The 25,999-nt window shown below is 40.3% G+C and overlaps 1 protein-coding gene across 27 annotated transcripts in view; it reads right to left on the minus strand.

The window, feature by feature from the left end:
* The window catches only part of NRXN1 (neurexin 1), a 731,365-nt gene that overhangs the window by 115,581 nt on the left and 589,785 nt on the right, over positions 1–25,999 (minus strand). For 26 of the 27 annotated variants that reach the window (XM_035562244.2, XM_035562216.2, XM_035562225.2 and 23 more), the window contains one exon: positions 11,025–11,196. In XM_035562244.2, coding sequence (XP_035418137.1) covers positions 11,025–11,196 — 172 coding nt within the window. Of the gene's footprint in view, positions 1–11,024; positions 11,197–16,980; positions 17,196–25,999 lie in introns of those variants that run through there. The other variant, XM_050709932.1, reaches the window with a different exon arrangement.

Consider the following 25,999-nt stretch of genomic DNA (forward strand, 5'->3'; position numbering starts at 1 on the left):
TTAGCCCGGCTGGCAGCCAAACACCACACAGCCGTTCGCTCACCCTCCCCCCTCCCTCTCCGAGAAACGGGAAAGTGAAGCCTGTGAGTTGAGATAACGACAGTTTATTAGGACAGGAAAAATAATAACAATAATAATAATAATAATAATAATAATAATAATAATAGTATTAATAGTAATAATGTGTACAAAATAAGTGATGCACAATGCAATTGCTCACCACCCGTTGACCGATGCCCAGCCTATCCCCGAGCAGCCGCGCCCCCACCCCGGCTAGCCACCCCTATATATTGTTCAGCATGACGTCAGATGGTATGGAATACCCCTTTGGCCAGTTTGGGTCAGCTGTCCTGGGTCTGTCCCCTCCCAGCTCCTGCTGCACCCCCAGCCTGCTCGCTAGCAGGACAGAGCGAGAAGCTGAAAAGTCCTTGGCTTGGTGTAAGCATTGCTCTACAACAATTAAAACATCAGCATGTTATCAGCGCTCTTCTCATCCTAATCCAAAACATAACACCCTGCCAGCTACTAGGAGGAAAATTAACTCTGTCCTACCTGAAACCAGGACAGCAACTCATCAGAACAGGGAGTTCAAATCCCCAATGTCTGCCACTGGGACTGATCTACCAGCATGACAGATCAGACTGCAGTCTCAAAACTCTGACCATAGCAAAGGAAAGCATGGGAGAGAGAGAACCAGGAGGTATTCTCCTATCGAATGAAGGAAACAAGTCTGAAAAAAAAGGTGAAGGTGATGTGTTTCCAGACAAATAAATAAATCAATAAAATGGCTCATAATATTTAAGCATGGAAAACACCCTGAAATTCCCAGGTCCTAACAGCAATAGCCATGGAGGTTTCAAAAATGACCCTACAGCAAATGCAAGGCAAGGCAAATACTGAACGACAATTTACTTGTTAGGTTCCTACCTCCTTTGCCGTTATCATTTTGCATAGATATGTTGGTAATAGACTGTCTGTCCATTTTATTAGAATATTCAAAGGAATGTTTCTGAAAGAGCCCAAGATCTCTTTTGGACACAACACTCAGTCCTGAGAAACAGATCTTTAATTGTATTCAGTGTAGCTGTAGGGGCTTGAATTTGGAAGGTATTTATAAGCCTAATGGTATGCATGTTAGACACTTACATGGATTTCTTGAGAAATACTAATCCATTCTGGAGAAACAAGTGTACCAACACAAATTTCTTCTGTTAATTTTATGGTCAATCTCAACTTACAAAATCGAGACAAATGGATATCACTTATTCTAAATAGGGTGCATTGTAATAGCTGACTCTCAGCATATAATTTAAAGTCAGGTGTATCCCATGAAAAGGTGGCAAATACGCTGTCTAGTTTCCAGAACACCGAGAACAAGAGAAGCATTTAAATGTGATGTCCCCCTCACCTAGCCCTCAGATGTTCTGCAATTAGAATCTAATTTAGCCCATAGACTGAGGGAAAGTCCCTAAGACACCTGTGCTTTCAGGGTTTTAACTTTAAGTGATAAAGAAAAAACAAAAACAAACAAAAAACTTAAAACCCAAACTCATGGTAGAACTATTATGTATTATACTCAAGTCCTAAGAACTTTAGCTGCCAATTGCCATATCACAGAGCTACTTAGCACTGACCATATCGTTAGCCTCTGGTTTGATCTTCTGCCACTATACAAGGACTATCGCATAGATACTTCTTTGGTGTGTGTGCTCGTTCATAATTTATACTCCACAATCACAGAAATACATCTGTTCCAGTAGTAGTATTTTGGACAATCTTTGTGTCAGTTGCTTGTGTTAGATGCCTGTGCCGTCAAATGTTGGTCTATGAGACATGGCTATGACATAACTGTGGAGCACAAGTACAGTTGCAATTTAGTATTAAAGTTATGTAATTAGTTATGCTTTCCTAAGGCTGGCCAGAAAGAACTAGCTTTGACTGGGATATCATTATAGATATTTGTCTACAGCAGACTGTGTCTTCCAAACTGCTTCTGGGTCTCAGGAACTGCTGAGTATTCACAGCAATATGAACAGCTTTGAAACCATAGACTGGTAGGCCAATATCTAATAGATCATCTTATATCCATATGTTACAACCTGATTTATGATGAAAATCCTGAAGGGAAGGTTCCTTCTTTTTTTTTTTTTTCAAGAGTCAGCATTGGGCAAATTCCTTCTGACAGCATAAAGCATAGTGTTATTCACAGAAAAGTGATTTTGAAAATCCTTCACAATAAATGGTGATTATTGTGGTTTTAGAAAGTCAGCTAGCTTGTTCTGATATACTTTCCTAGACTGGTAAAGTGTACATCCTTTGCTACTAAAGGGAAAAAAAATAGAAAATTCAGAAAATTGTTTTTCTTATTATGAGATATGGTTATGAGTACTGCTGTGAGAAAGGTGTGTACACACACACACACACACACACATCTGATTTGAACTGAAACAGATTTTATTTCAGGTATGGAAGAAAAGGTTGCTTCAAATTAAATGAAATGCTTTGTTCTCAGATCACTATAATTGCTTATAAACACTGGGCAATCCTGACATGAAAATTTAGAACACTTTATTTAGAAAACACTGAAATTAATATTTTGACATTACTAAACCCAATTTCTTTTCATTCTGTTATTCTGTTTTGCCTTTGGCCATAATTATTAGTTCAGTTTGACCCAAATTAACAAGTCCTTTGGTTTCTTCCCATAAATGAGTTCCTAGCAAATCTATATTTCATTCTGTAATTGTTACCTAACTAAATTTACAAGAGCAGCCAATTCACAGTAGTAGCTGGAGTTGCTGTTGTGGTGCAGTACCATAGCCACAAAAGCAGAAAGGCATTCAAAAGAGCAAAGTAAAACAAAATTTTGAAACAGAGAAGATAAGAAAATCATAGAATCACAGAATCATAGAAACACAAGGTTGGAAAGGACCTACAAGATCATATAGTCTGACCATCCTCCTATCACAAATACCAGTAAGCTACGAAATCGTATCTCACAGCACCTCGTCCAGGCGCTTCTTGAACACCGTGAGGGGCTGTGACTCCACCACCTCCCTGGGCAGGCCATTCCAGTGCCTGACCACTCTGAGAGAGAAAAAGTTTTTCCTGATATCTAAATCTCCCCAGGTGCAACTGGTGGCCACTCCCTCGAATCCTGTCATTAGTTATCTGAGAGAAGAGGTCAACCCCCTCCTCATCAGAACCTCCCTTCAGGAAGTTGTAGAGTGCAATGTGGTCTCCCCTGAGCCTCCTCTTCTCCAGACTAAACAACCCCAGCTCCCTCAGCCGCTCTTCATAAGACTTGTGCTCCAGACCCCTCACCAGTTCTGTTGCCCTTCTCTGGATATGCTCCAGGGCCTCAATGTCTGTCCTGTAGTGAGGGGCCCAAAACTGAACACAGTACTCAAGGTGTGGCCTCACCAGAGCAGAGTACAGGGGGACAATCAACTCCCTGGTCCTGCTGGCTACGCTATTTCTAATACAGCCCAGGATGCCATTGGCCTTCTTGGCCACCTGGGCACACTGCTGACTCATGTTCAGCCGAGCATCGATCAACACTCCCAGGTCCCTTTCCTCTTCACAGTCTTCTAGCCACTCTGCCCCAAGCCTACAGCATTGCATGGGGTTATTGTGGCCAAAGTGCAGGACCCGGCACCTGGCCTTGTTAAACCTCATTCCATTTGCCTCAGCCCAGCAGTCCAGCCTATCCAGATCCCTCTGAAGGGCCACCCTACCCTCAAGCAGATCGACACTACCTCCCAACTTGGTGTCATCTGCAAACTTACTGAGGGTACACTCAATGCTCATCCAGGTCATCAGTAAAGATACTAAACAAGATAGGCCCCAGTACCGACCCCTGGGGGACACCACTTGTAACAGGACACCAACTGGACTTAACTCCATTAACCACTACCCGCTGGGCACAGCCCTCCAGCCAGTCCTTTACCCAGAGAAGAGAATACCTGTCCAGGCCACGGGCAGCCAGTTTCCCCAGGAGTATACTGTGGGAGACCATGTCAAAGGCTTTGCTGAAATCTAAGTAGACTACATCAACAGCCTTTCCCTCATCTACCAGTCTGGTCACACGATCATAGAAGGAGATGAGGTTGCATAAGCACGACCTGCCTTTCATGAAGCTGTGCTGGCTGGGCATGATCCCCTGGATGCCACGCAAGTGCTGGGTGATCTCACCCAAGATAATTTGCTCCATAACTTTCCCTGGAACCAAGGTCGGGCTGACAGGGCTGTAGTTCCATGGGTCCTCCTTACAGCCCTTCTTGTAGATGGGAGTCACATCAGCAAGCCTCCAGTCCTCTGGGACCACTCCAAACAACCATGACCATTGGTAGCTGGTGGAAAGGGGCTTGGCAATCACCTCCGCCAGCTCCCTCATCACCCTAGGGTGGAGCTCGTCTGGTCCCATGGACTTGTGACATTCCAGATAGAGGAGCAGGTCTCTGTCTCTTCATGGATCACAGGGGGGGATTCTCTACCTGAATCATAGGGGATGTCCAGGTCAGGGAGTAAAGTACCCTGAGGATAACTGATCTGACTACTAAAGACAGATGTAAAGAAGGTGTTGAGAACCTCAGCCTTATCCTCAGTGATCACATTCCCTGCTGCATCAAGTAAAGGATGGAAATTTTTCTTGGTTCTTCTCTTGCTGTTAATATGTTTGTAAAAGGATTTCTTGTTCTCTTTTACTGCAGTGGCCAATCTGAGTTCAAGATGGGCTTTTGCCTATCTAACTTCCTCTCTGCATATCTTAGCAACTTCCTTGTAGTCGCCCCAAGTAGCCTGTCCCTTCTTCCAGTGGACGTAGACTCTCTTTTTCTCCCGGAGTCTCAATAAAAGTTCCCGGTTCATCCATGCCAATGTTCTTTCCCTCCGGCTCACCTTATGGGACTCAGGAACAGCCTGCTCTTGTGCCTTTGAGATTTCCTTCTTGAGCAGCATCCAGGCTTCCTGGGCTCCTTTGCCCTTCAGGAGTGACTCGCAAGGGACCCCTGCAACATGTGTCCTGAGTAGGTCGAAGTCCGCCCTTCGGAAGTTCAAGACAGCAGTTTTGCTAGTTAACCTTCTGACATCACCAAGGATAGTAAACTCTACAATGTCATGGTCATTTTGAAGAAACCAAATGAAGTTTAACAAGAGTAAGTATAGAGTCCTGCACCTGGGAAGGAACAACCACACGTATCAGTACAGGCTGGGGGATGACCTGCTGGAGAGGAGCTCTGAGGAGAAGGACCCAGGGGTCCTGTTGGATGACAGGTTGACCATGAGCTAGCAGTGTGCCCTGGCGGCCAAGAAGGCCAATCGGATCGTGGCGTGCATTAAAAGGAGTGTGGCCAGCAGGTCAAGGGAGGTGATCCTCCCCCTCTACTCTGCCCTGGTCAGGCCTCAGCTGGAGTACTGTGTCCAGTTCTGGGCTCCCCGGTACAAAAAAGACAGGGATCTTCTGGAAAGAGTCCAGTGGAGGGCCACAAAGATGATACAGGGCCTGAAGCATCTCCCCTATGAGGAAAGGCTGAGAGACATGGTGCGGCCTGGTTCAGCCTTGAGAAAAGAAGACTGAAAGGGGATCTTATTAATGTTTACAAATATCTTAAGTGTGGGAGACAGAGGGATTTGGGCAACCTCTTTTCAGTGGTTTGTGTGGACAGGACAAGGGGAAATGGCCACAAAATGGAGCACAGGAAGTTCTGCACCAATATGCAAAAGAACTTCTTCACGGTGGGGGTGATGGAGCACTGAAACAGGCTGCCCAGGGAGGTTGTGGAGTCTCCTTCTCTGGAGATATTCAAGGCCCGTCCGGATGCCTACCTGGGCAACCTGCTCTGGGGAACCTGCTTTGGCAGAGGGCTTGGACCCGATGATCTCTGGAGGTCCCTTCCAACCCCTACAATTCTGTGATTCTGGACAGCCCCTCCCTTTGGGTCGCCGCAGTCTTTTTGGGGCAAGCTCTCTGCCTGGGGGAGACCATGATAAAAACTGCGGTCAGAGAGACTGCCAGCAGATAGGATGGACTTGGAAGGGAGGAGGCACAGAACCCTGTGCCCCACTGCACGAGCTCCACAGCCACCATGGTAGCATGCTGCAGGCGGTTGTAATGCGCTGGGCGCCCCTCCCCGTGCCTGGTGGGCACCATGTGGTGCCGCCCTCCCAGGGCCATTTTCTAGGCTGAGGGCAGGGGTGCAGCGAGAGTGGAAGGGTGCAGCCTGGTTGCGCAGCTGTCCCGGGCCGCCCCTGGCCAGGCATGGCCCCAGTCCTGCTGTAACGCGGGGTCGGGCGCTGGGGCTGCTCCAAGGGGGCCAGCCTCGACATAAGGAGTGGAAAGGATGTGCATTGGGTGAAATTGGGTTAGTCTATTGATCAGGAACTCTGACTGCACAGTCAGCAGTTTTCTCATTCCTGTTTAATATGACTGGAAATTATGCTGCATCCAGGTTGAGATAATGGGAAATCACTATCTGAAAAAAAGGCCAAGGTGAAATATTGAAGTTCTTTAGGAAGGTGCAGGGGGATGGCAAACATTAAGTAAAGAAACATCATCAAATTTAGTTAAGAAAGGTAGAATATACAAATGCATTACAGATCTGGACATTTTAGTCAGTTATCAAAAAACTATAATATGACATTTCTAATCATAATCATAATCTAATCATAGTGCTACCCATCAGCAACTGACAGAATGAGAAAGGGGGAAAGCAGTATGAACATTTAACAAAAGGCAGAAATTGAAGTGTGCATACCCATAGCTCTGCTCTAGCATTGCACTCAGAGAAATAGCAAGAGAGGAACTTTGCAGTCACACACACAAACACAAAAACACTTTGACAGGAATCCAAAAGCATGTATGTACTGAAATGTAAACCTATGTTTCTGAAAATCATTCAGCCCTTTGAGCTGGCAGGTTCCATAGAATCATAGAATCATTCAGGTTTGAAAAGACCTCTAAGATCATCTACTCCAACCTTTAATCCAGTACTAAAGTCCACCACTAAACCATGCTACTAAGTTCTACATCTACACGCTTCTTGAAGGCCTTCAAGGATGGTGACTCAGCCACTTCCCTGGGCAGCCTATCCCAATGCCACACAACCCTTTCAGAAAAGAAATTTCACCTGATATCCAACCTAAACCTCCCCTGGCACAACTTGAGGCCATTTCCCTTCATTTTATCCCTTGTTGAAGATCTTCAAATATCTAGGATTAAAAAAAATCTCCCCCTATAATCCAGAAACAGACAGCAACCTTTACAAGGGTAACTATCCTCCACAATTGCTCACCCCACCTTTTTCCCTTTTATGTCTTTCTCATTTCACATCTGCTCAGATAAAAACTGAAGGCGGATTGGCCCAGACAATAATCCTGAATATTGTCAGAGAATCATGTAAAAAGAAACATTCTAGGTTGTAGTCATCAACGAGGATCGTGTCTGAATTTCATACAGCTCTAGAACAAATTGCAGAAACTGGCTGTGGAAACCCAATGGAGCATTGAGATATGATACTTTCTGCAAGATGTCTACTTCTCTGACTGCTGATGAAGCAACACTAGAGAACCATGTGTGCTGCACCAGCTGGAAGACCCTTCACAAGAGAGTTGAACTCTGAGCAGCTCCAGAGATGCAGGACTGAGTTCAGGCTTCCTACAAATCCCACACAGTCTTGTCGCAAGCTCTTTTGAAAAAGTTGCTTGCTTGAAGTATCAACTGGGGTGCCCACAGGCATTCTGCTAGCAGATAACACAGCACTGACTGTTAGTTGGCCTCAAGACCATCCTCTGTGCCATTATCTGCAGCAGTTAGATGGGGCTGTGTGAAGTCTACGTAGGCAATGAAACTGGAAAATCTTGAAACTCTGACCAGAACTTCCTCTCAGAAAATTTTCACCCTGTATTTTTAGATGCTGATCAAAACCAAGCAATGTGCAATGTCTTGTACTCAGACACTCCAACCAGAAGTGTAATTCAGAATATATTCTTTCTTTGTAAAGAGAGGAGAATTCATTAGTTGGTATGCTTTAGGCAACCATTATTTATTTATTTGTTTGTTTGTTTGTTTTGGAAATCCAGCGTATTTAAGAATAGCAAACTTACTAATTAAGTTGCTAATCTTGCTTCTATTCTTAATAAAAAATAATAATTAAAAAAAAGCAACAACCAGAAGTAGGAGAGATAAGCCTTTGCTTATGTACAGTGGTGTGGACACATTAAAAATTATGCAGGAAAAAAATAATTAGAAAACAAGCACAAAGCAAAAATAATATTCTTTCTAGCACTGAACTGAAAGCTAATGAGCCCTCACTCATGCAAATGACATCAAATTTGTTCCAACTTGTACAACTGCAAAATGTCCTCCATCAAAAACAGGAGCAATTGGCAAATTTGTTTGTTAATCAGTACTGCCAAGCACTATTGTCAGTCTCTAAAACAGCAACAGCAGCGGGACATCTAAATTGGGTGCAGCAGCATTTGCCAAACCGTTGTCTTATATCACTTTTAGAATTGAACTGTAAGTGATATCTTTTAATAGAGTGCCATTAATCTCTTCAGAGCAGTTATCAACCTTGGTCAAACGCATTATAGTCTTCTGGACAGGCCTGTGTCTTTTCTATAAGTTACCTCAATAGCAGCCTATGAAGAAACTGGTTTAAAAAGGATGTAAGTGAAGAATACCTAATGTGATGGAACAGCATGAACATAGAAAAGAAAGGTATGGCTAGACACTTTCATGATGGAAGGAGAGGAGAAGAAATTGAAGATGAAAATAGGGAGGACGGATTTCAAAAGCAATGCTATGGAATAAAAGAGCCATAAAATATTACTAAAGGAAAGAAAATTAAAGAAACTTAAGGAAACTGAAGACCATCAGTAGTCTTGGAAGATCCAGCAATAAAATAAGTCAAGGAATTCTGTACCCCCACTGATGAAACAACTGGAAATGCCTTCAAATGTAGGTTGTGCATGGATTGCTGGAAGAAACTCAAAAAGTTCTAATTTTTCTTTTTGTCACAGAAAAAAATCGACCTCCAGTAATCCCATCCCAAGGAAATCACTCTATTTTCTGTATCGATCTATGTTCAGTGTAAACAAATTCTGTGTGCAAATATCCTCAGAACTCAACTGCAGTTCATCCTTGTTGTAACCATGTTGTATTTTTGTGAAGAAACAGAACAGACAAGAAAAAGAAAATATTTTCATACTTATAATTTATGTATTATATATATATTCCATTCTGCTACATACAGCTCAAACATTAACTAAAACACGCTTCTCCCCAGCTTCTACCATCTTATTTCAGCTACCATTTGTCAAGCACTGTAAAAGTTAGAAAACAAGGAGGAAACAGGAATATCTGAAAGATCACAGGACATATTTCATTCAGTATCTTCCAAACTCTTTTCCTAAGAGTTTAACACCTCTCAAAGATATATCTAACCTAAAGCCATGAATCATGGCTAAGAACCAGAACTGTCACTCTTTCATAACATATTAGCATACAAATTGTTGTGTCTTTTTTTTTTTTTTTTTTCAGACAGTACCTGCTATAGTAATTTCACTTGAGATCTGAAGGGATGAAAGGCACGGACTCCTGATGGCTCTTGAACAGGAGACCTCTATTGCCATTTTTCACCACTACATATACTTTCCCTGTAGCCCCATGCGCTGTCCACACGCCCAAATCTGTCATACAATTGGTTAGAGACCCTCAGACACACGCCTCGAGCCAGCCAGCAATTGGCCACTGCCCAAAGCTCACCTTTAACACTGTAGCCAATTTACTTTATCTTGACCTTGCTCAAGTTTTTGATTCTACCACTTGTTTCCTCATCATCTCTAATTCAGGGACGTGTGAAACAGCACAAAGCCACCTGCAAATTCCTTTCCCACAGAGATCCATATTTTCATTTTTATTTTTAATTCTAAATTATCTCCAAGAAATTATCTGAAAGGTGATATTTCACCTGTGGAATATTTTTCTATTTATTTATTTATTTAAATCAGTTTAACTGTTGGACTGCTACCCAAACACCAACTTAAAAAACAAATCCTAAATACCAATAATTGGAACAGAGAATGGCATATTCAATGTCCTGTTCTACCACCAAAATGGAAAAAAAACTTTTACTTTTAAATCAGAACCATCATTTCTGTAATAGCAAATAGGCAAACCAGAATACCTTTCACTTAGATCTCTGGATTTGCTGCTTTTTATTAATAGTATAAACACTCATACCAACTGTTAACAGATAATGTGCACATTTGTAAGTTACCCTTAATGGCTCAGTAGTGGTACTCAGTGAGAACGGGACGGCATATCTGAAAAAACTGTTGCCTTTAAAAATGCATAAAATCAGTAACAAGGTAATCTTCAGTGCATGACATTTGCATAAAATTAAATATGGGCCCAGTCAAGGAAACTCTATATTAACACAAGTGGTCATGTTGAAGTAACCAGCATCGCCTACATAAATAATATAGCATAGTTTGCATTTTTAAGCGAAGGCATGTTAATTTTGTTGGTTGGTTCTTCAACTAATAACTGAACACCTTTTGGTTTACACTTGGAACAATTCTGCTAAATTCAAACGTTTTAATAACCTCTTGTAATTAAAAGAACACAGACAACCTATTCCTCAGAAATGTTTTACCCAATCAGTTGGAGATCGATTTGGGAGTCGCTTTACTTTGTAACTTTTGTCAAAGCCTTTTCCCCTTCCTCCCCCCCAAAAAAAACAATAATCCAATAAAAACAAATGAAAACAAGTAACAAACTCACAATTTCAAGCCTTGATAACTGTATTTTTCCACTTCCAGTAATAACTGGAATTTGTGCTTTTAAATTAATTAGGAAATGCTATCATCATGAATTGCATATTGCTCCAGACTCTTTAACTACTTAATTAACTACTAAAACACTGCAAAGGAGCTGACATTGCATTAAAAGAGGAGCAAAATGATCAATTCTCCATACATCCCCAACCCTTTTACACACAAAAGTTTGTGTAAGCACTTACCTGCTGGGTAGCGTTCAATAACTGGCCAGTTGTCCACCTGTAATGTGGCATTGCCACCACTTCTCGTGAAACGTACTACGTGGTATTTTCCATCATTAATGATTGCGTTGATCTCTTCGATAGAGATGTCATCCGTTCCAACATTAAATTTAACTCCAATTTTTCCCTGGTGCTGCATGTTAAAGAAAAAAACAAAAGGGGGAGAAGGGAAGGAGAAAAAGAAGAACTAATTAAGAGTTGTTTTAGTAAGACAGACAGTCTGTCATATAGAAAAAGATTTTCAACAACATCTTCCCTCCTTGGATTTAACTTCTGAAGGCTTGCATGTGACAGTGACAAGCCTCCTGACAGTTCAGTAAGTCCAGGACGTTTCTTTGATAGATAATTGATATTCCAAATGAGTTATCTCACCAAATTGAGTTCTCTCTTTTTCCAAGACCAAGACAAGGAGGGGAAAAAGGAGGATGAAAGCTCAAGTTTTCTTTCTTTGCCCCCCTCCCTCACCTTCAAGAGAATTAAACACCTTTCTTTCCTTTTAGGCTTTCAAAATGGAAAGCATCAGAGCGTCACTTGGAAACTTGGAAGAAGTATGAGGATTTACATTTCTTATTTTTATTTTTTTTCCCAGTGGAGAGAGCCTTTTCATCACATTGTACTAGCTCCAAATCATTAAGACAAGGATGGACCAAGTGACAAATGGAGTTTCCTGATCTGAGCTAGAGAGGAGTGAAAGGTATTTGTGAAACAGACAGCATCTTGTTCTCACTGAAGAGCAAGACCGATTCTTCTGCTGAGATTAGCCTGTAAACTCCTGTGTCTGAGAGTGCCTCCAGCTAAGGAGGCTTCACACACATTTAGACCCAGGACTAAGGCTGTTGGTTTTACAGTTAATTGAGATATTAGCATGTTTTCATTTTTATTGTCTTTTAAGTATTGAAATGAACGTGTTAATAGGACATTTAGAGTTTAACAAAGACTTAAAGTGTGTTAAAAGTTTAACTTAAGGGCCTCATGATTTTTTTTTCTCCTATAGAAGCAATTATATGCCTGAATAAGGACATCTATTAAATTAAGGAGAGAAAAAAAAATAAATCCAACTGCACAGCATGACGTTAGGGGGTTGTGCATAGTAAGTGGCAAGCTTATGTGAAATTTCATGCTGTTCGTACTGGTACTTCCTTCTTAAAAGTTAAAAAACTCCTTAAATTTTTACACTACCATGTACCAATGAAACATTTCATTTCATACCTCTTGGTATGAATACCACTTTGATCTTTCCAGACTCAGCTTCACCTCTCCAACAAAACTTTTGTGTCTCTTCCCTCTTTCTCTTCCTATCCTGGCAACACACCTCATAGTAGGTGTGTCCTGTAGCTCCTCACCTCTGGAGGTCTCCCAAGTGGTTAGCTCAGGAGTTCTTCCACTTTATTTTATTTTTAAATATCTGACTGCAACTTCCAATACTGCCTGCATTTTCCATTTACACAGTTAAGCAGCTGCTGATCACCTCTGGAGAAAGTTCCGCAACCCTGTGGAAGCTCTCACCACACTAAGTTGTACTTTTCTTCATTTTGCTCTCACCTCTTCAGCTATGATTTTTTAAAAACTATAAAAGGACCATTTTATACTGAGATTTGCAGAATGACTCTGGAAAGCAAATTGTTAAATTTATTTACTTGCTCAGTTCCTTAATCAAGTTCTAAACATAACTGTTCTCTCCTTGTGGTTTGTCTTAGCATTTCTCTATTGACTTTCTCTATCTCCTACTTTTCCATGCCTATAAGGTGTCAATGAGGGATCTGCCTCACCTAGCACACACACTCGCCTTCTTCCACCTCAGGTGTGAGTTGCAGAGCAATCTCCCAGTTATCCTGGGAGAATAACCATAGTTCTTCTTTATTGCAGCTGGTTCAACTATGGTTTAGAATAGATTTCAACACTTTTCTCCCATGGATGCAGTAGCTTACTTGCTTCACCTGTTTCTTTCATATGCTTATATACAGAAATATATACAAAGAAATACAACATTGTTTTGGCCCTAATGCCATCTCTTCTTTTGAAAATTTATGAAATGCAGAAAAATGGCATGCTAATGATAGTGACATATGCACCCTTTTACAACACTTTCAAGAAATCAAAGGCACTGAGGATTAAAAAAAAGCTGACTAATTTCACAGTGATTCATAATTATACTGTTCATAACCTACACTTTGCATACCTGCTTTTCTATTTGCTATATATATATATATATATATTCTTTTAGATGAAAAAATGACAAGGGGGAAAAAAAATCTTAATTTTTTTAATCTTTAATTTTTTAATCTTTTTTTTAATCTTTAATTTTTTTTTGTCCTGTGAATAGGACAGGTGCAGGCAAAATGAAGTGGCATAAAAGGTGAATATATTATCACCTTTTCCAAAATAAGATAATGTAGTGCTGCACTGTAAATGGCTAGGCACTGTCAAGTGAAATTAATGTTTTACAGACACAAGTGCAGACCTTTAGCCTTACTTGATACACACATACCTGCAAGTGAAAAAATAAGTTTCCCTGACTTCCTTACATTTGTACAGAAGTAGTGTGCACAGCGCACAAAGCACACAGCTGCATTAGCAGAGTATATTACTCTAATAGCTAATAATATACTATAGAGATTATTTTTGGGTGTATTTCTAATTCATTTGTGTAGCTGAGAGCGTGAAAAACTTTATATTTAAGGGAGATGTTTCATTTTATTTATTTATTTTTTTTTTTTACACCTCTTCAGCATCTGTGGGAATTTATGTAACCTCCTATAAAACAAGGAAGCAAATCTAAGTTTCAAGTTTAATTAATGATAACATTAAGACTTAAAAATATTTAAGTTTGGCTTCTATCATGCCAAACGTGATACGGAGTAGAACCCCATTTTGCATGGCACTTTAAAACCTCAATATACAATTATTATTGTGGATCAGCTGAAGTACAGTAACCTGTTCAGATAACCTGATCTCAGCCCCATGATATTTAATATAATTAGAAAGGACTGCCTTTTTAAAAACTGAAGCATACTGAATTACTATTTCCACTTCTTAACCTTTGCAAGCCTCAGTTACATAGTGCAGTAGTAGAAATACAATTTCCTTTATCAGTTGTTCATCCATAATAATCTTTTAGTTAGTCTTCCAATCAGAAATGGCCTCAGACAAATGCTTAGTCAGAATTTCCCTCTTAGCACCCTCATGATGGGCACTACAGGAATGTTTGTGTATTACTAAGTACCACAATAAGTCAGCATTACTGTTGAATGATGTTATCCTTGCCAGTGACCTGAAATAGCAGAGCATTTCACACTCATGTTTCTAGGGGTTTATTTTTGCCCACTAGAAAAGATGATCATTTCATAGCTCCCTGGTAAAAATCAGATCTGTTCATAGGGTCTGTAGAAGTCTACTTCACTCTTTACAGCTGTTAGCTTGGTTTCATTTTTCTCCCAGTTGAGAGAGAACATAGTAATGGAATCAACTCATTTTCTATTGTGTCTTTATCTAATCTGAACCAGAACAGCTAAAACAGAGCTAAAAGAGTATAGACATGTAGGAAATGGGAAAGTCTCCAATGTTCTCTTTGACAGGGGACAGAAGACAGGACACTTTCAGGAGAAGTAAAAAAAATTTCAAGAAACAGTGTAAATATTGTCATGTGTCTCTGAAACTTTGAACTTCAAACCACAAAGCGCTATGAATATTGCTTGCAAGCATCACACCACCACCATTCCCTGGGACAGAGCAGCAGAGAGACCTCTGATTCGCCTACAGAGAAACTAAGCAACACTGAACGCCAACCAGCAGTTCTTCAGAAAAACATAACTTTCAGTTTGCAGGTGTTTTGTGCTTGTAGCTCTCCTGAGATCAGGGTTAACTTTCTCTCTGCAGCACCACCCAGGCAGATGAGGACACTTGGTGTTACCTCAAGTAACCTTACACATTAATGCAACATGCAACATAGGCTTTGCCTACAGTTTAACCTCTGCAGTCCAGCCACTTGTAGGAACCCAAACTCACAGAGTGAAGATGAATATGTTAATGGCTTCAAGTTAGCTTCACATGAGCCAGCAATGCACGCTTACAGCCCAGGAAGTCACCACATCCCAGGCTGCATCAAAAGAAGCATGGCAGCAGGTCAAGGGCGGTGATTCTTCCCTCTACTCTGCTCTCATGAGACCCCACCTGGAGTACTGTGTTCAGCTCTAGGGCCCTCAATATCAGAAACACATGGACCTATTAGAGTGAGTCCAGAGGACAGCCACAAAGATTTTCAAGGGGCTGGAGCACCTCTCCTACAAAGACAGGCTGAGAACCATTCTATGATAAAAGCGTGAGACCAGTTAGACAGAAAGATAGAACTCAGAGGTGGAGGTCCAATTCTATATTCCCAATGTGCTCTGAAATGTTAAGAGTTTTGATTACTCAGACAGTATAGGTGCATGCCTATATACCAGTCATGTCAATGTATTTTGTCTTCAAAAGCACTGGCAGCTACTATTGTACTCTAGCAAATTTTCAGGAATTGTGTGCTTTAAATTCTTCTACCTTGGCTTTAACAAGCCTCTGACAGCACTGTAAATGCTGATAAACATGAGAACCAAGTGAGAAAGGTGAAATGCAAAGCAAGCCAGCAACTGACAGTGCAATTTGTTTCCTGCCAGACCCTGCTCCTGTGCTACCGATCTGCCAACTCCAAAAGCAATAAAAGTTACAGTAGTAAAAAATACACATATATACATCTCCAGAATAATGATATTTTCTATGGCATTGTCAGGGTTTTGCTGCTCTCTGTAGTAATAATTCTGGAATCAGTCAAACAGCTATGTGCAAATTTGGCACAACAGTAGTTTTAGAAGAGACCACAGACATCCTAAGCTCATAATACTTACAACCTTTAACCACTTCCAAAGAAAAGTAATAAAACTGTGACTCCCCCAGGTGAACAAATAAAGAAAAAACAAAACAAAACAAAACATTCATGCCTGCCAGCTTGTATCTTATAAAATCACTGCCCAGAGGCACAACTTTCTGGTGAATGCAGTTAACAAAATCTCAGAACTAACTGATGGCTTACTTTGATTTTATTAAGGAATAAATTTATTGAGCTCAACTGAGAAAACAGACCAATTTCACTCAAATATAATCAGAGGCCAATATTCTATATTATAGAAATGCATGCAGAATCATTAAAATAATTATAGTATGAATCCTCTAGGGACATGTCTATGCACAAATAGTACTGTTTTCTCAGGAAGTGAGGAGGGGGATGTATAATGGACAGAAGACACATTTGAACTGCAAGATTAATTGAGTAACTACATATGTTTTAGCCAAGTGATCCAATAGTATTTCTTATTAACATCTATTATCTTCCAGAGGAAATGTTTCCTGGGGAAGGGCTTAGAAACGTTGTTGTGGTTTTGCCTGGGAGAGTTAATTTTCTTCATAGATGCTGTTTTTTTTTTTTTTTAATAAAAATTCTGGCGATAACACATTGATGCTTTAGTTATTGCTGAGCAGTACTTACACAGAGCTAATTAATGACTTTTCAGCTTGTTGTGCTGCCCTGCCAGTGAGGAGGCTGGGGGTTCCCAACGAGCTGGGAGGGGGGACAGCCAGGACAGCTGACCCAGACTGACCAAAGGGACATTCCTAACATGTGGTGTCACACTCAGCAATAAAAGCTGAGGTAAAGGAGGAAAAAGGAGGAAAGGGGGGATGCTTGGAGCAATGGCATTTGTCTTCTAAAGAAACCATTATGCATGATGAGCCGTGCCTTCCTGGGAGTGAAGAGAGATAATAAACAACCTAATTTTCATCAGCAGTAATAAAATATTTCAGTCTACTGCAGGAAAGTTTTTGGTCTACTGAAGGAAAACTTACTATAGGCATAGACATTCTTGCATCTTCCCTCATCCCAAGTACTTACAGTGTGGTTTTGTCTCTTCATGAGCTCAGAAGGGTAACTATTTCCTGCGATGAATTACAGCTTTCAGCATATCACTGCTTGACATACTGTAGAAAACGTAGGAGGGGCTTGAAAACTCTATCGTACAGCTAGCAGGCAAAGTTATCAGTCCTAGGTTGGCACTTCAAGCAAGCAGGAAAGGTTTTTGTTGATGTTTGGTAGGGTGCATCCATTCTGTATTCAGTCTTTTATAGGTTGTAATTTGACAAGACTGAAGCTGTTCAGTTTCTCCTTCTTTTCCACAAAGCTGTAAATACTTAGCTACGGTGGAGACCAAAAATTCTTTTCCCTTTCCCGATTGCTAAGTGAAGAGACTGACCTATTCCCTATGATCCTTCTTTCCAGTTCTCAACATTTATTTGCATCTTTCCTCATATTTGCTTATTTCTTAAACCCGTAGCTCTGCAGTCCTTGGGATATGAGAAAGTCTCACTTTTCATTTTAAAATAAGTTCCTAGTTCTGATAATTGTACAGAAAAGCTTAGAACCCAAAGCCTTATGGGCTACTGCAAGAGCAGGCTAATAGAAAGAACTGAAAATCTGTTAAATCCCATGATTTTAAACTACATGCTTTACTTTTTTTTTTCTTTTTTTTTCCTCTAGTTGGAGGCATGACACTCTGCAATTGACAAATAATTTCATTACTTTCATATCAAATCTGAGCAACATGCAGCAAAGTGGTGCTTCCTTTCAATCCACTCTCCCAGCAATTTTGACTGCTCCTCCTTTATCACTGGACCCTGCTTCTGGAAGGATTTGTTCTCCTTTACTTGGCTCTCAGCCTCCTGCTTGCTAAGACAGTGGAACTAGAGGGATGGATGGACAATACTTTCTAAACTACTCTACAAGACCTTATCTACAGTTGACCGGTCTGGTTGCATGGCTTTCAAGGCCTTGGGGAAGAGTCTGTTACACGGCGTGCTTGCATTTAGGAAATTTTTTCATGACTTGAAGGTTTGAGCTATGGCTGGAATCCCAAATGCTACCATTGGATTCCTGCAAGAAGCACAGTGCAGTCTGTGGTACCCATTCACACATACCACTCGAATTTATCTCAGCAACAAAACACTGTCTACTACTACACTTAGTCACTACTCAAACTATTCAGAGAGGAAAAATGCTGTCTGCAGAACCACCAATGTTACCAATATTTCCTTCAGCATCTGTACATGCTCACCGAAGTGAAAACCATAGTGCACATTTTTCATCTAGCAGTGACAATACAAGGCACTTCAAAAACAGATTTTTAATCATAAATATGCATCAGCAAACCTTTTTTTTCCCTCCCCTAATTTTGGAGACCTCAATCCATCGTTTAATGGATTTTGTTAAAAGGGGAGAGAGAATTTGCAATATATCTTGTTCTAACATTTTATTCAAAAGCTCTGTAAGATCATCTCATAAACCTTTAAATGACCTCAGTCACATGCCATTAAGGTAAATATATTTTCTAAATTAATACAGAAATAATTAAAAAATATTGTTTACCTGATACCCTTGGTTGATGTATAAAAAATAGCACCATCAGCATAACAATATTATGTATGCAAATACATGCAGATGCCACCAGAGGTACTGCACTCTTAAACGTTGTTCTGTAAAAATTAAGGAACTTCTTCCCTTAAACCAATGACCCTTACAAGAAGTAAGTGAAATACAAGCCCAACATTATACTAATTTACAACTGAGGCATACATTAAAAACCAAAAATAAAATCTATGAGGCTTACTAAGTGGAGAAGTGACACAACTTTATTTATTTATTTATTTATTTATTTTGTCACAAAATGTCATATATCCACAGAATAAAAATCCTCTCAGTAATGTATCATGGACTGCCATGCCCACCATCTTGGCATTTCAGAAGAGGAATAAGCTAGTCTTTACTGCTATGACATAATGACTTGTATCACTTTCTGCTTTAAAATATCACTTTCTGCTCAGTCAGGTTAAATCCCTGGTGACTGGAAAAAGGGAAACCCCTCCCTAAATCCCTTCCCCTACACTTAAAAAGGGTAGGAAGGAGGACTCGGGGAACTACAGACCGCTGAGCTTCACCTGGCAAGACCATGGAACAGATCCTCCTGGCGGCAATGTTATGACACATGCTGGACAAGGAGGTGATCCAAGACAGCCAAGGCAGCTTCACCAAGGACAAATCATGCCTGACCAATTTGGTGGCCTTCTATGATAGTGACTGCATCAGTTGACAAGGGAAGACTGACCAATGTCATCTACATGGACTTCTGTAAGGGCTTTTGATGCAGTCCCACATGACATTCTAATCTCTAAATTGAAAAGATACAGATTTGAAGGGTGGACCATCCAGTGGATAAGGAATTGGCTTAATAGCTTTACCCAGAGAGCGGTGGTCAATGATTCTTTATCCAGGTGGAGGCTGGTGATGAGTGGTGTCCCTCAGGGGTCTGTATTGGGACCGGTGCTTTTCAGTATCTTCATCAATGACATAGATGATGGGACTGAGTGCACCCTCAGCTTTGCAGATGATACCAAGCTGAGTGGTACAGCTGATACCAAAGAAGGAAGAGATGATGCTACGCAAAGGGACCTGGACAGGCTGGAGAAGTGGGCCCATATGAACCTAATGAGGTTCTACAAAGCCAAGTACAAGGTGATGGACATGGGTCAGGGCAATCCCAGACATGAGTACAGGCTGGGAGAAGAACTCATTGAGAGCAGCCCTGCAGAGAAGGACTTGGGGGTTCTAGTGGACAAAAGGCTTGATGTGAGCCAGCAGTATGTGCTTGCAGTCCAGAAGGCCAACTGCATCCTGGGCTGCATCAACAGAGGCGTAACCAGCAGGTTGAGGGAGGTAATTGTGCCCCTCTGCTCTGCCCTCATGAGGCCCCACCTGGAGTACTGTGTTCAACTCTGGGGCCTCCAGCACAAGGAAGATGTGGACCTGTTAGAGCGTGTCCAGAAGAGGGCCACAAAGATGATCAGAGGGCTGGAGCACCTCTCCTATGAAGAAAGGCTGAGAGAGCTGGGACTGTTCAGCCTAGAGAAGAGAAGGCTGTAGGGAGACCTCATTGCAGCCTCTCAGTACTTAATGGGGGCTTATAAAAAGTATGGAGAAGCACTCTTTACTTGGGTGGATAATGATAGGACTAGGGGGAATGGTCTTAAACTAAAAGAGGATAGATTTAGATTAGACATTAGGAGGAAATTCTTCACTGTAAGGGCAGGGAGTGACTGGAACAGGTTGCCCAGAGAAGTTGTGGATGCCCCATGGTTGGATGGGGCCTTGGCCAGCCTGATCTAGTAGGTGGCATCCCTGCCTCTGGCCAGGGGGTTGGAGTTAGATGATCTTTAAGCTCCTTTCCAACCTGAGCCATTCTATGATACTACATAATTGTTGTCACAAATTGCTCTAAATATTGTTACAGCCATTTGATTTACACATAAAACTCAGTAAACAGAAAATGTAGAAATATGTATAAATCTGCAATTCTGACACTGCATTTTCAATTCCCAGTCTGCACTGTTTTTTTTTAGAATTAAACATCATAATTCTTACTGCTATATATCATAGCAATATTATTTCAACTTATTCTGATGATGAATTACTGTGATGATACAATTACCCTAACAACCAGCCCCCCAAAATGCAATAGTTAGAGAAGACATATGGTATAGAGCCCGCAGCAGCAGCATACTGCATCTTATTATCCACTCAGCATCATTACTGCAGTACACAAAATCAAATTTTTCTGACAATATGCAATAAAGAACAATTTAAGTAGTCAGCTCTTAACGTGGTACTTTCTGTCAAAACAAACTTGTAGCACAAAAATGCCTTAACCTTGCTAGCATCTCACCCAAGAATTCCCAGTTGTGGTGAGCTGGTATGGATGGGTTGAAGAGACTACAGATGCTGTTATACCAAACGGAGTCTCATTTGAAGGGAAAGAAAGCTTGGCCAAGGTAACTCACATGCCTTGACTTTGCTCTTGCACACTTATTTTCCATGCAGACAGGCACCTGTGAGCCTGTACACCTCAAATATAGCATGCTCAGCCTGAGAAATGACAACTATTTGGGAGCTCTAGCTACTCAAAGACAAACTGTTTCTCCCCTCACATATGTCAGCATGTGTTTCCAGATGAGCATCAAAGTGAAAATTAGGCTTGGTTTCCATCTTTTTATAGGGTTTTTATACTGAGAAAATTAACATAGCTTTCCCAGGACTGGATACAGTCATCTGAAAATGTAAAGATACTCCTGGGGGAAAAACAAACAAACAAATGAACAAACAAACAAAAACATAGCACCTTGATGTCAGAATAATTTAATCTGCACTAGAAGCTGTGTGACTTTAAGGATATTGATTTCTGTGCTTAGAAAAGCTTCAGAGAATTCTTCCAATAATTTGTGTGTCTGAAACAAATCCAAAGTCAGAGTCAGTAGGAGGCACAACTGGGACCAGAAGCAATTAATCAGCAAATTCTCAAGCAAGCTTTCATGCTAAATGATTAATAGCCATATGATCAACAACACACATGCTCCTGAAAACACAAGTAATAATTTTTTTGAGAATCTGGGTCAAAGAGTTTTTCCATATTAAAAACCTGTAAGGAGTTATTAAAAACAAAAAATTGTGTTAGACACCCAACTCCTATTGAGCTGTAATGAAAACTGAATTCCTACCTACCATTCAAGCCTTTAAAAGCTTCACATTAATATGAATGGTAATCTTGAATATATCCACAGACCACTGACACTGGGACAAAGTAATTTAATCACTTTTGTTTAAATGAGGGCTTTGCGTTCTTTTATTCTTCTGATTGCCTGTATAGAAATAAATTTGCAGAAGTGTTTCCTAACCCTTCTCTTGGTCGGAGGCCTCCAGCTGGAAACAACCTGGTCCTAATTTATCTTGGTGGCTAAATGATTTGAAAGTTTCACACCTAAACAGTGTACCTGGATTAATATTTTTGCCTCTTACTTGAAAAATAAAGAAAATGTGATAGTTTCACTTCAGAAACTTACTGTACATCTGAAATGATACATATCTGCAGAAATTCAGAAGTTCAGGAGAAATTATAGAACAACATTGAACACTGGTCTATGAAACACACACAGTGAAGTGAAAAGGCCTTACACAAGAAAACATAGGTCTGCTATGTACCAGATAGCAGAGCTACAGATAAGGGCTGGTACGACATGCAGAAAGGCAAATCCTGGCCATTGTCTCATTTTCTGAGCTCTCCTGTCTTTTCCTGTAACCAGCTTTCTCTCTCTTACCATCAAGTGTAGAGTCATCCTATAGCAAGCTTTAATACTACGTACTAAATACATTACGTTAGTCGTCTCTTTTATCTTTTTGTCACCTTGAAAATCTTTCAGAATCAAAAGCAATTTGACAATTTCCCTGCATGCTGTGCTGAGATGTGCAATGCAGAGTAGCCTATTACCAATGCTACAACAGAGGATCTTACTTCTTTTGATCACTTAATGCAGCAGAGCATGTAAAAACCTTACACTGACTACATGGAGCACATGAAGTGATCAAACACTGCCAGTTGACTGGACTGTGAAATCCAACTTGTAGCTGGAAGGGGAAAGCAAAAGTTGATAGCTGTCTCTGCATTTTCCTCTGCTACTGCTGCTAACAGTACCCTAGGTTTGAATGAGATTGCTTTGGCATCTTTTAAAAAAAAACAAACCCAAACCAAAACAAAGACACACACAAAACTAAACCAAAAACAAACAAAAAACACTCTGTGGAGGAGAAGAGCCATGAAGTAATAAAATAGCTGTTTAAAGGAAATCAACAGCTTCCTACGAGGAAGAAATATTTGAAGGAAGCATCACAAAATAGCATAAGCAGTTTTAACAATGTGTTCTTCAAAATGTATGAAGCTTGCAAATGAACTTACTTGTATTTCGAACAAACCTGCCAGATACTTGAAAAGGCTAACCTCAAGCAAACCAGACAAAAGTAAACCAGAAGTTAACCCATGGCACAGGAGTTCTGCATACACCAGAGTTTAGTAGTGTCAGGTTCTGGATGTCTCTCCAATGAAGGGAACAGTCAGGAATTTTGCTGCTTCACTGGAATGATCAACATCAGGCTGAATGATGGCCAAACACATTATTTGTTTTCATGAACACAATGGTATTTAAAAAACAAAAAACAAAAACACCCTATCAGTATATAAATAATTGCTTTACAACACATAAAGCAAGAGCCACTAACAGCCAAAATTGCAAAATGCATCATTATCTTCAATTTGCACATAGAAATTAAATAATGTTATACTTTTAGTTACAAATTCATCACTTCTTATATAATTTACAATAGACTTGCAATACTATTGGAAATTGTCACTTTTTAAATGAGGTCTTTGTTAGGCAACAACAGTCAACTTTTGAAGACGTTACTCTAACCGCACTGACAGTGTATTCCTGTTTGCTGCCCTTAGTGCATCTTCTTTTGTCCCTTTGTGCTTTTGATATGCCTGGCAGATGTTTATCTCTGAAAGTTAAAAGTAACTCCACTGAAGACAGCGCCACTTCAGAAATATTGAAATCGTAAAACCAGGAGATCTCTCATTAGAGTTACTCGTCACTTTTTTTCAGAGGTTCTGCCTCCTACTGCTATTCTCATGTTCTCCTAGTACCTCAGCCACTCCAAAATGCAATGGAGCTGGCTGGCATATCTATGACTTGTGTCATGCAAATCTTTGATTATTGTGAAAAGATTTGCTCCTATTTGGTCAGATTTTAAGCCTTAGCAAATACATCAGGGAGCAGTGAATCATAGGATCATTTAGGTTCGAAAAGACCCTTAAGATCATCAACTCCAACCATCACCTAACACTGTCAACTCTACCACTAAACCATGTCCCTAAGCACCACATCCACACATCTCTTAAATACCTCCATGGATGGCAATTCTACCATTCCCCTGGGCAGCCTGTTCCAATGCCTAGCCACCCCTTTTTGAAGAAATTCTTCCTGATATCTAATCTAAACCTCCCTGATGCAATTTGAGGCTGTTTCCTCATGTTCTCTCACTTGTCACCTGAGAAAAGAGACCAACACCCACTTCACTACAACCTCCTTTCAGGTAATTTTAGAGAGCGATGAGGTCTCCCCTCAGTTTCCTTTTCTCAAGACTAAACAACTCAACTAAACAAAAGAGAATGAGCATCTCTAAAAGGGAGGACAGAAAACACAGGTGCACTCATGAAGGGGATTCAATGACCTGTTGGAACAAGTTCTAATCTTAAGATTTATTTAAAAAAAAAAGAGCAGGGTAAAAATTGTATGTCTTACGTAGCCTTCTAGGTAGCTTACTTTTGGAATGCCTTGTGCTTTGCAGCAGATGACCCAATGTCTTGCTGACTGTGCTAACATTAGAGGTGAGATTTCCACATGTGAGCTAACCACTCTTGAGCAATTTTTTAAAGAGCATGAGACTCAAAATGTCTTTGGTGTAGCATCCGGCAAGGTAGGTGTGCATGCCTGCATGTGCGGCTGGGCACACATACAGCCCTTCAGACATTCTTCACTAAATACGTAAACTTTAGGGCTGTAAAAAGCAAAATGTATTCTCATTTTCTTCTATTTTATTTTTTCCAAATAGTTCTTTGCCCACAAATGGTCCAATTAAGCAGTAGTATCATTAGAAAACATCATACACGTTTTTTTCTGATCTGAAGTGAAGCTAGCTTTTTGCTACTTCTGCTTGGCCTGTACAATTACTATCATTTTCTGGCTCTTTCCCCATAACACAGGGCATTTGTAATTGATAGATCTCCCCAGTAAGCATTCTTCTATTTCCTCTGGCAGCTCTGCTTCTCCTGGGGACTGCTCAGGCACAGCATTGTGCAAGTAGTACTGTGCCCATTCTGCTGTGAAGAATCTCCATAAACTCCAGCAACAGAACATACCGCAAACAAGGAAACAACTGGAGCTGCTCTTCCATTAAGCTTTGCTTCTTATATTACAGGTGGAGTTATTTTGCCTCTTAGATAATTATAATTATTTTCTGTGCTGCATCCTGCACTCAGAAACTAAACTCAAGGTAGAAAGAAAGGCATTGACTATCAAAAAAACCTTTTCCACCTTTTTTTTTTCACCTATTTAAATACATCATGATCTATACAAGTACGTAGATGCCTCTGTGTAGGTATGTTTATATGTATGTGTGTGTATATTCTATGTACACATATGTTTTACGTACACACACACACATATAAATGATGAGGTGAGACAAAACATCCTACTGCACACACTCCATACAGAGGGGTTGAGAATACAAAATAGCATAACAAATATTTGTTAATACCACCCAGTGAATGGTGTTCAGGTATTATGATGATGAGCAGAGTAGGAAAAACAGGTAAACTAGATTCTAATAGAATGATTATATTTAGTACTAATATTTGTAATCACCTCAATGCACAGACTGTCTTCTCTTTTACTGATAGACGTGTTTTTGTTTATAAGCAACAGGTGACAGAGGTATGACATTTGCAGATGCACAGTCTTAAGCTTTGCAGTTTTACTCTATGAGTAATTTAACTAATGCTGTTCTAATTTAAAATGTTCTCAGTGCATCGTTTTCAGTGCTGATGGATGCTTGCCTCCTGCAGAATCCTATCAATTAAATGACTTATTCTCACCATAAAAATAAAATAATGCTCTGTTTATTGTTAACAGAGAGACTAAGCTATAATAAGGACTCATGATTAATTACCTATCTGGAGGAGTTGACCTTAATTAGGGTCAAATTCTACGGGAGACAGCTTAATTTATTTTTTAATTTCTGTATGTGAACACATTTCTCTCCACAGAACAATTGATTCACAGCTCAATTCAAACTCTTCAATTGGATTTTTTTTTTAATAAAAAATGGTATCTTTTGAAACCAGCATAACTGCTTAGAGTAAGACCCAACTGCCTTAAGTAAGTAAAATTAATGTTTACTGTTTCTTACTCTTAATCCTGCT

Source organism: Cygnus atratus, chromosome 3, assembly GCF_013377495.2.
Source record: "Cygnus atratus isolate AKBS03 ecotype Queensland, Australia chromosome 3, CAtr_DNAZoo_HiC_assembly, whole genome shotgun sequence".
In the NCBI taxonomy this organism is placed as follows: Eukaryota; Metazoa; Chordata; class Aves; order Anseriformes; family Anatidae; genus Cygnus; species Cygnus atratus.